The 9,876-nt window shown below is 40.0% G+C and overlaps 2 protein-coding genes across 3 annotated transcripts in view; both read right to left on the bottom strand.

The window, feature by feature from the left end:
* The window catches only part of LOC103508277 (heat shock 70 kDa protein cognate 4-like), a 4,082-nt gene extending 3,432 nt beyond the window's left edge, over positions 1–650 (bottom strand). The window contains exons 1-2 of the mRNA XM_026822911.1: positions 489–650; positions 22–234 (exon numbers count right to left, since the gene is read on the bottom strand). Coding sequence (XP_026678712.1) covers positions 22–226 — 205 coding nt within the window. The 5' untranslated portion in view covers positions 227–234; positions 489–650. The remainder of the gene's footprint in view (positions 1–21; positions 235–488) is intronic.
* A 3,131-nt stretch (positions 651–3,781) lies between these two features.
* LOC103508271 (ancient ubiquitous protein 1) overlaps positions 3,782–9,876 on the bottom strand; it is a 12,489-nt gene continuing 6,394 nt past the window's right edge. The window contains exons 2-9 of one of the 2 annotated variants that reach the window (XM_026822913.1): positions 8,023–8,176; positions 7,474–7,670; positions 6,618–6,722; positions 6,368–6,421; positions 5,391–5,656; positions 4,785–4,882; positions 4,096–4,255; positions 3,782–4,003 (exon numbers count right to left, since the gene is read on the bottom strand). In XM_026822913.1, coding sequence (XP_026678714.1) covers positions 4,109–4,255; positions 4,785–4,882; positions 5,391–5,656; positions 6,368–6,421; positions 6,618–6,722; positions 7,474–7,670; positions 8,023–8,176 — 1,021 coding nt within the window. In that variant the 3' untranslated portion in view covers positions 3,782–4,003; positions 4,096–4,108. Of the gene's footprint in view, positions 4,004–4,095; positions 4,256–4,784; positions 4,883–5,390; positions 5,657–6,367; positions 6,422–6,563; positions 6,723–7,473; positions 7,671–8,022; positions 8,177–9,876 lie in introns of both variants that reach the window. The other variant, XM_008472806.2, reaches the window with a different exon arrangement.

Below are 9,876 nucleotides of genomic sequence, written 5' to 3' on the forward strand. Positions count from 1 at the left end.
TTGAATGTCCTTGATACTCACCAAAGATGGTGTTGTTGGGGTTCATGGCCACCTGGTTTTTGGCAGCATCCCCGATTAAACGTTCTGTGTCGGTGAAGGCAACATAACTGGGTGTGGTTCTGTTACCCTGGTCGTTGGCGATGATTTCCACTTTACCGTGTTGGAACACACCCACACACGAATATGTGGTGCCCAAGTCTATACCAATCGCAGGTGTCTTGGCCATTGTGAAATCTGGAGACAAAGGAAAATAGGCTTTACAATGAAATCTATCAGGAAAACTTGAAATTCACCTAGGTACTCGCATTAAAGTCATGAGAATTGAACATAAAACGAAACCTTGAACATCCTCTGAGCATTTTCAAAGCACATTTGGAAGTTTCTTCACGTTTAAGGGTGGGCGTTGCATCAAGAAATTCACAGCGGGACCACGAGTTGTGAAATTTCGTACATTTCGATAGAGAAAAAGCAGAAAAGGGGATACTTACTTGAGTTTTACGAAGATTAGGACTAAACTAGAGTTGATTTATGATATTACACAATGGTTCTTCAAATGTGAACTCTCAAACGTAGCTTTACAATATACAATGACTAATGGAAATTGCTACCGAATTCCTTGAAATAGATTGAAAGAAAGAACGAGAAAAGAAAAACTTCCAGATTCTTCCAAACCTAACCTCAAAATTTGCGGCAGGAATCGAAATCGAAGTTGTATTCGATAAATTCAATATTACCTATATGAATTTAACTCAGTCCAACATGGCTGAACCAATGAGATTGTGAGATTCCGGTATGTTTACATCCAAAGCGGAATCTCATTGGTTCAGCCATGTTTGCCTGAGAAAGTTCGAATAGAACTCGATTTTCGCAGTTCGATTTCTGGAATCGATTAATCGAAATCGATCAGTGGTGCTTGCCGTGCGCGGTAAATTAACGCATGTCCGCATGAAGAGATGGCTTTCACCTACCGTCCCCTCCCCGTCCACGAAGAGTCATGGTACTCATTGTGATCACGCTATTTTCCGAGTTCCGACTAGATATTGTATTTCCAAAAAAAAAAATATATATATATATAGGTATAATGTTGGGAACAGGCAGGACTTTCTTCCTAGCCTTACCACAAAAGCAATACTGATAAAAATCACTGGCTGCCCAAAAAACAATAACATACCCTGTTTAAACTGCCAGAATGAGACTGAAAAGTCCCTTTACTCCCACAGTTTAAACTAAGTCTTATATGGTGTGGAATGGGGTCAAGGCAAGGTACAAAACAGGCCCTAAAGATCACCACATAATACCCACCTCTTCAGGGAAGAAGCTCTTGGTGCGCTATCAACCAAGCTAACTAGGCTGGCTAAAAAAAAAATGTTCCTCATTACGCAAGCGCAATGTGTATTTCCGACTTTCTTTTACATTTTAATTTCAATACACTGACGTGCAGATAATTTGGAACAGATTGACTTTAAAATGGCTGTAACAGTGTTCAATAAAAACTGAAAACTGTCCTAAATTTTTTTGCATTCCAGTGTATATTGTATCCGTAGCAACTAAAAATCAATCGAAACTGGTCGATAGCAAATGAACGCGATTAGTATCCAAATAGAAGAGAAGAAAATTTAGAAATTATTTTTTCATTTGTCTGCGTTTCTTGTCCAGGCAGCCCTATTGTGTACCTCATGTCCTCTTAAATTTTTCTCACTCAAGTCTTGATTCACACAATTTTCACCAGCCAACTAAGTATGTGCAAAGTTACTTAACTCCAAAAAAAAAAAAAAATCTGGTAACTGGCGCATTCAACGTGTTATGGCTATTTTTTTCATAGATTTTTTTTTCCTTGTGTACTTATACTAGCTACTGGTCCAAAAAACTACCTTCAGGAAAGCCAGCCGTTCCGAGAACGAACCTCATCTGTTTAAAATAAGATCCGCCCTAGGCGGCAATCGAACCCGCGACCTATTGCTTACAAGGTGGCCGCGCTGACAAAAAAAAAAGTAGCAAAAACGAACCTCTGTTGAGAATAAAATCCGCCCCGGGTGGGAATCGAACCCGCGACCTATTGCTTACAGGGTGGCCGCGCTGACAAAAAAAAGTAGCAAAAACGAACCTCTGCTGAGAATAAAATCCGTCCCGGGCGGGAATCGAACCCGCGACCTATTGCTTACAAGGTAGCCGCGCTGACAAAAAAAGTAGCAAAATTGATTTTAGGAAATAAATAGCTAGAAGGTAATAAATAAATAATAACAGTTCAACAGTCCCAAATTAAATAAGGTAGGTAATCATGTTTGTATTGTTAGATTGTAAGGTGAGTAAAAAAAGTAAACAACATTACTAATACAATATTTGTGAGGCTTAGGTGAGGAGTAGGGATTTATGTAAAGTACCTACAATGTAACTAACATAGGTAAATGATTGCTCGGGACCACAATCTAACTTAAAAAAAAAAAGAGAGAGAGATTTGACAGAGGGAACTGTAACTGCTATGGTCTTATCGTCCCGAAATCGAAGAAAGAAGGAAGACAGGATAGGAGAAAGCCAGCCTAAATGTAGGGCCGAATGCACAGTCGTTCCAATGATTAGGGATTCCTTTAAGTGCTTTCCTAAAATTCATATGCATAGTGGATCCTAAACTCTTCCTAGAACCTAGAAGTTCCTAATTACGCAAGCGCAATGTGTATTTCCGACTTTCTTTTACATTTTAATTTCAATACACTGACGTGCAGATAATTTGTTTCCTCAGTTAAGGGGAGTAGGGGAAGAGGTAGAAAAAGGAAATCATGGATGCAAAATCTTAGAGAATGGTTCCAGGAATCTAATTCAACGCTGTTTGCTAAAGTGGTGGATAATAATGATTTAGCCAATTTGATCGCCAACGTCCAGTAATGGACATGGCACACTAAGAAGAAGAAGAAGATGTTTCCTCAATTAATTGATGATAAAATGAAGTTGTTAGTAGCAGAAAAACTTTTTTTGAACAGTTTGATGGGTGAAAAATCGAAAGTGGCCTATGACGAACAGACGCTATTAGTATTTTAAAGCAGAAGAAAATAAACAACATAGGAAAATGGATAATCCCCGTACCCATACCCATGTTGATATAGACGCAGACGCCATGTTCTTTTATCATGTTCCTAGATTTAGCAAAGCATGCAAAAACCAAAAAACGATAACCCAAGCGAACCTAGCGGACGTAATCATACCTTTTATCAGAATTTTACAAAACAGGATGCGAAATCTCTCTAATATGTTACTGAGTTACTCCTGAGGCTGAGTTAGATTTGGTGCTAATAACCTAAGTGAAAGCATGGGACAAGGGCTATACTTATTAACGAGATGATAAGGGAACTAATCCTACAAAAAGACCGTTCCTTACGACAAATATATCCTCAATTGTTTTTCATGTGTCTTACTAATACCTGGCATACACGGGCAAATTCATCAAAGCTTATACTTCAAGGCACAGAGGCTCCTATTTTATACTAAGAATACTTACTTGATAGTATAAACAGTACAGGGGGTGAAGAGGAACCAGAAAAAGTCCGAGTAAGGCAGACCTGATCAGCCGTACCTGTCAGGTTTACCTGATAGTGAGTGGCTGGCTTAGGGCAAGTAAAAATCATAGCGTACGGACCAGATAAAGACTGAGAAAAAAATTCAAATATAAACTGGGAACAGTCATTTGTCGCATTTTATTTTACACTAGACCGTAAACCAGCGTTCCGTTTAGTCAAGGTCACTACCTCCCCTCACATGGAAGGGGTTTTAAGACGTGAGGGGGCGTTAACTATTTTTCTGGTTTACGTTTCCCCTCTTGCCATACTAAACCAGGCTCTAGACTGCGGTTAACGATAGACTCGCCATTTTTTTCTCGGTTAATGCGAACAGCTGATTTTTTTAATCAGCTGATTATCCCCACTACGAGATTTTCACCCCCACTCTCTAAATTTCGGTTTACGGTTTAGTGTTAAATAAAATGCACCAATTTCGCACTCCTATACATTGCTTCCTCAGTCTTCTGTCACCCCCACTCTCTAAATTTCGGTTTACGGTTTAGTGTTAAATAAAATGCACCCATTTCGCACTCCTATACATTGCTTCCTCAGTCTTCTATTCAACTGGGAACATTGAGCCCATGTTTCTCAATGTACCGTCTCCGTGCTTCCGCAATAAACTGGGCCTTCTTTTCCGCAAACGCGGACATGCGGTTGTGAGGGGAAGCATTGAACTGAGGAGTGGAGGGGGAAGAGGGGGAGGGAGACTGAAACAGAAAGATAATAATCAATCTCAATAAATCAATCAAATCATAACGAAAGTATGTATCCATAACACCATTCGTCCCTGATTTTTCCCCTCTCCCAAAATGTGAACATCATGTATGGGAAGGAGTATATGGCGTTAATCTCTCAGCGCATCATGTTAAGCACGACACGAAAAACAAGACGCCAAATAACCGTACCTTTAGCCAGCAGTAAAATTATAATAGTACAATACTTATACTCGTAACATTGTCTGGCTGGGGGACGGGAGTAGACCGGCTTGGTCTAACTGGGGGGACTTTAAACAGGGCGTATACCAGCCTGAATTTCCCTTACTAAAGAAATAGCAAAGGTTGAGTGCGAAGGGCATCTCGTACAGTTTTTGTAGGCAAAACTAAATGTCAGCCCAAAACAATCACCCTCGTTAGGCCTGGTTTAAGAGACGAAAAACGCCGACCCCGTCTGAATTTGGGAAAAGGTGACAAGGGAGAAAAAGAAGGTTTGTACTCGTAACAAAATTTATTGAGTTACCTGATTGAAAGAGGAGGATGAATTGAAACTCAAGTTCTGGAATGAGCTGTCGGCAATGAGTCTACTAATTGTCAACTCTGCATTACCGTGACTACGACCTGCAAAAAAATGTTTGTTGTTTACAAATGCAAAGGAATTACCTATGGAGCCATTTTCCCAACAGGTATTAGGCAAATAAATGGAACCAAACAAAACTCAGTCGTTCGATTCCCAATCGAGGCATAAAATCCACTACACACGACAAGATATTTTTTTTTTCTTTCGAACGACAACAAATGTCCTGTAGGCAATATAATTTCAAATGAGAGTTTTTCCACTACACACGACACGATTTTTATCCGAAAGACAAGTGGAAACAGCCTGTTAATTTCTTACCAAGTTCTCACACGATCACATTGAGCGGGATATTCGGGAATATCTCCGGGATGCGTTGAAGTCTCAGCTTTCTGACAATACCCATACTGTCCCATTATGTCAATTTTTCACGGAGCTACGAACGATTTTCTTCTCCCATTGATCACTTACTTAAAGCAGATTCTCTCTTAGAAAAGTATAAGAGATAAGACGATAAGACCTAAATTTAATTTCAATGTATTAAGTACTTACCAAGTTCTCGCACGATCGCATTGAGCGGGATATTCGGGAATATCTCCCGGATGCGTTGCGCTTCCGCGTACATGCGTGAATCGTAGCGGCGCGCACCGCTATTCTGTGTCGCCAGGGCGCGCACCAGTCGCTTCTCTAGTTCGTACTTCTCACTAGGCGTGCACAGGGTGGGGGACAGGCGGCCTTCGCATGCAATGCATGCCTCGATGCGCGACATGAGGTCCTCGTCGGTTTCGTTCTGCGCGCGCTTCATGACCGGGAGAAACCTTGGGAGAAAAGAGAATAAATGAGGGTTAAATGTTTGTATCTTTTGGAAGGAAAAACTTGATTGTATAAAAAGTACTTCTTATTGTTGGCTAGTTAAAACGCACTTGAATCAATGCTAATTTGACAAGCCAATAACATTAACAGCCTGATAAATGCTATTGCTAAACCGAACCATGTACACACTCCTACATACAATCGTACAAATGTAGATTGTAATTGTGTTCTCCATAATATGCCAAAATAGAGAAGACCTTCGTTAAACTGCCGGGGTAAAGGTACTTTTCAATCCTATCCCAGCAGGATAAACAAGGTATCATATTTTATTTTATACTTAGGGGGGAAAAAAACGACACTTGAATCAATGCTAATTTGACAAGCCAATAACATTAACAGCCTGATAAATGCTATTGCTAAACCGAACCATATACACACTCCTACATACAATCGTACAAATGTAGATTGTAGTTGTGTTCTCCGTAATATGCCAAAATAGAGAAGACCTTCGTTAAACTGCCGGGGTAAAGGTACTTTTCAATCCTATCCCAGCAGGATAAACAAGGTATCATATTTTATTTTATACTTAGGGGGGAAAAAAACGTATCTTGGGTACTTTGGAACTGCTTTTGCATTACTTCAAGGCACATTCATCAAAGCTTATACTTCAAGACACAGAGCCACAGAGGCTCCTATTTTATACTAAGAATACTTACTTGATAGTATAAACAGTACAGGGGGTGAAGAGGAACCAGAAAAAGTCCGAGTACCAACTGGAAGGTATGGGGGAGAGAGATATGGAAGTGATGGGACGATGGGCAGATAGGATAACTGGCTGAGGCACATTCATCAAAGCTTATACATCAAGGCACAGAGCCACAGAGGCTCCTATTTTATACTAAGAATACTTACTTGATAGTATAAACAGTACAGGGAGTGAAGAGGGACCAGAAAAAGTCCGAGTACCAACTGGAAGGTATGGGGGAGAGAGATATGGAAGTGATGGGACGATGGGCAGATAGGATAACTGGCTGGACACAGTTACATGCTGACACGGGCCATGATGAAAATCTGGAGCGAGGAAGAAGGTAAAAAGAGAGTTAACATCAGAAAAATGGGGGAACAAAATTGTAGAAAAATACTGGGATGCTCGAGGAAGAATCACCTAATAGTCAATACCTCCTGCATTTGTAAACAACATCAGAAAATGGAGAGGAAAGAAAAGCGTCCTTATATTGATTTCTAACAGACAAAAAAAAAAAATCAATCAATCAATCAATTGAGGTCATTTATTTATTTTTTTTTTTTTTTAAGCTTGAAAAATTTGCATTCTTCAGGACTTAAGTTTTCCGTCCAAGATGCCCAAACTTTCCACAGAGGTTCTTTATAAAATGTAGATCAAAAGTCTCCTTGTGCCAAACCTCGAGAAATGTACGGTTCGGTCGCCATTCAGCTTCAAAACTGTGCTATTCAAGGTTTTAAAAAAGCTTTCATTTTCAAGCGTAGGTATCAACTAGTTTGCAGCCCTTGAAAAGGTTACTGACCCCTGTTCCAGACTCTAGACTTACTCGTAGGTACTTGAATGCTTTTTACTTTAATGGCCAAGGCCAACACGAGAAATGTACGGTTCGGTCGCTATTCAGCTTCAAAACTGTACTATTCAAGGTTTTAAAAAAGCTCTCATTTTCAAGCGTAGGTATCAACTAGTTTGCAACCCTTGAAAAGGTTACTGACCCCTGTTCCAGACTCTAGACTTACTCATAGGTACTTGAATGCTTTTTACTTTAATGGCCAAGGCCAACATTTGAAAACAACAACTTACTTCAAAAGTCCTTTCTTTCCATTGGTGGTCTCCTCTTCGGGGAACAATACAATGGGTGCCTCAGTTCGGCACAGGAAACTCTTCAGCTTGGAGAGAAACGTGGAGCGAGAAAATCGGGTGTTCCGTCCCAAATTGATCAGACCCAAACATTCGCCCCCGCCTGCCCAAAATGGGAATGAGAAAGATGATGTGTTGGGCTGAAAACGAAAAGAAGTTTTTTTTTTTTAATCTAGGTATTAAAAAAAAGTCACTAATTCTGTAGCAATGTACAATGAACCAACAGCTTAGTATGTACATTTGTACATTAGATGTGTGGTCTGTGTTATAGCATATTTATCCCATAATACACCTATCATCAGATGGAAAGAGACAGCTTTTTTATTTCCATTAATTACAATAATTAAAAAGACCGGAACTTACTAGGAGTAGCACTAGGGGTAATAATAATTTATAATGTACTTTTCAATAACAATTTAGGTATTATTTTTTCTTCCCTCCAACACTTTAGACCTCAAGATCAACATTTTAACTGAGGGTTCAAGCACTTACAGTATTACATGACAAAGACACATGGAACGGGATGAAATCAAACTTGGAAATGTGATTGGATATGAAAACTTTAGCCTCCTTGCTTTGTTCAGCTTTAGATGTGTCTTTCTTGATTCGGAAGCCAAGCACCAACATCATACCTTCCATGACAAATCTGGAAGAAAGGGAGATAGATATTATTTTTAAATGAAATACTTTGTCTAACATCTTTCCAAAGAGCAATGTAATCATGAATGTAATGCAATGTAATCCAAAGCGACAAGTACTCTAGCAGGAATATTTGTCCCTTTGGATGGCCAGAAAATTTTTCTGAACCAAGTAGGTACTGTGCTCTACCATTCATGAAAAGCCCACCTGAGGCTTAAATGTAGGGCGTACAGGTATCAGTTACAACAGTTCCTGCTAACTTATTATTAATGGGTGTTATTGGTTTTCCAATGGGCACCAGCGACTGCTTGGGTGATTGTGTAGGTTTCACTCTATTGGACTTTGTTGACTTCTATTGGTTTCAGATGGACTGTCAGGGATGTTCTGTGTTGTTGAACCCAGTTGCTTTTGTTTCTTTGCGGGAGAAGTGGATTGGAACATGTCTATCTCCGTAAAAGCAACTTTCCGTTTGTTGGGTGTCTTACAATTGGTAGAGATTTGTGGATTGACTAGCTTGGCGGGATTTGTATCAGTTGCAACAGTTCCTGCTAACTTATTATTAATGGGTGTTATTGGTTTTCCAATGGGCACCAGCGACTGCTTGGGTGATTGTGTAGGTTTCACATCACTTGTTTGATTTGACATGGGCTTGGTGGATGTGTCAATCTCATTTGGATTTTGAATTGAGGAGGCTGAGTTTTTGGTTTCCCTCTCAAGTGATTTTAACAGCAGGGACTTCCTCCTTTCCATCTCTAAGAATTGGGCCAAAGTTTTTATTGGTGTTTCAGACTTTTGAAGAGATGACTGTTGTTCCTCTTAACCTTTTAAATATGGACACACTTATCATTTTATTTTTCCAGCATGGGAGGTCATGGAGCAATGATCTGCGCCCTCAAATGTCCAGGCAAATATTTAGCTGTCTCTGCATTTGCCCCAATATGCAACCCAATGCAGTGTCAGTGGGGGAGGGATGCTTTCAAAGCCTACCTAGGCAGGGATGAATTGGTGTGGAAAGATTACGATGCTACCGAGCTGGTGAAAGTGTACGATGGACCACCCCTGGAACTACTCATTGATCAGGTGAGATAAGTGTAGTTTTAGCGACTTTAGCTTTCGCCAATTGATTTTTTTTTTCTTTTTTTTTCTACAGCGACTACACCCTCACAGATAGGAGGTCACAAGGTGACATCTGTGAGAGCAATGACTGTCTCTGGCAAATCTTTTCAAGTCACCCCCATTCTAGAAGATGTCTGGTTTATTTGCCAAAAGTAAAATGCCAAAAAATTGATTCCAGGATAAAGAAGAGATATCTTTTTATATCAGCCATACACCAGGGTGATGGTCTCTAGGAGACAGTCGCCGGTTCGAGTCAAGGGCAAGTCATGAAATTTTGCCAGGTTTCTGCTTAGCTGAAGTTTCATCCAAAATTTAAAATTTTCCAATGAGATGTATTAAAAAAATTGAGGGTAGCGCTTACAAGGTAGACACGCTACCCTCCATCCCTCCAAGCTAAACTAGGCTGGCTATATGTTCTTGGAAAGATTGAGGGTAGCGCTTACAAGGTAGACACGCTACCCTCCATCCCTCCAAGCTAAACTAGGCTGGCTATATGTTCTTGGAAAGTTAAGGTTTTTACTTGTACTTGTGCACATTGCATAATCCAATAATTCTCAGGCATTCATAGGATTTTCTTTTCTTTGCATTGCA

Source organism: Diaphorina citri, unplaced genomic scaffold (genome assembly GCF_000475195.1).
Source record: "Diaphorina citri unplaced genomic scaffold, Diaci psyllid genome assembly version 1.1 scaffold383, whole genome shotgun sequence".
In the NCBI taxonomy this organism is placed as follows: Eukaryota; Metazoa; Arthropoda; class Insecta; order Hemiptera; family Psyllidae; genus Diaphorina; species Diaphorina citri.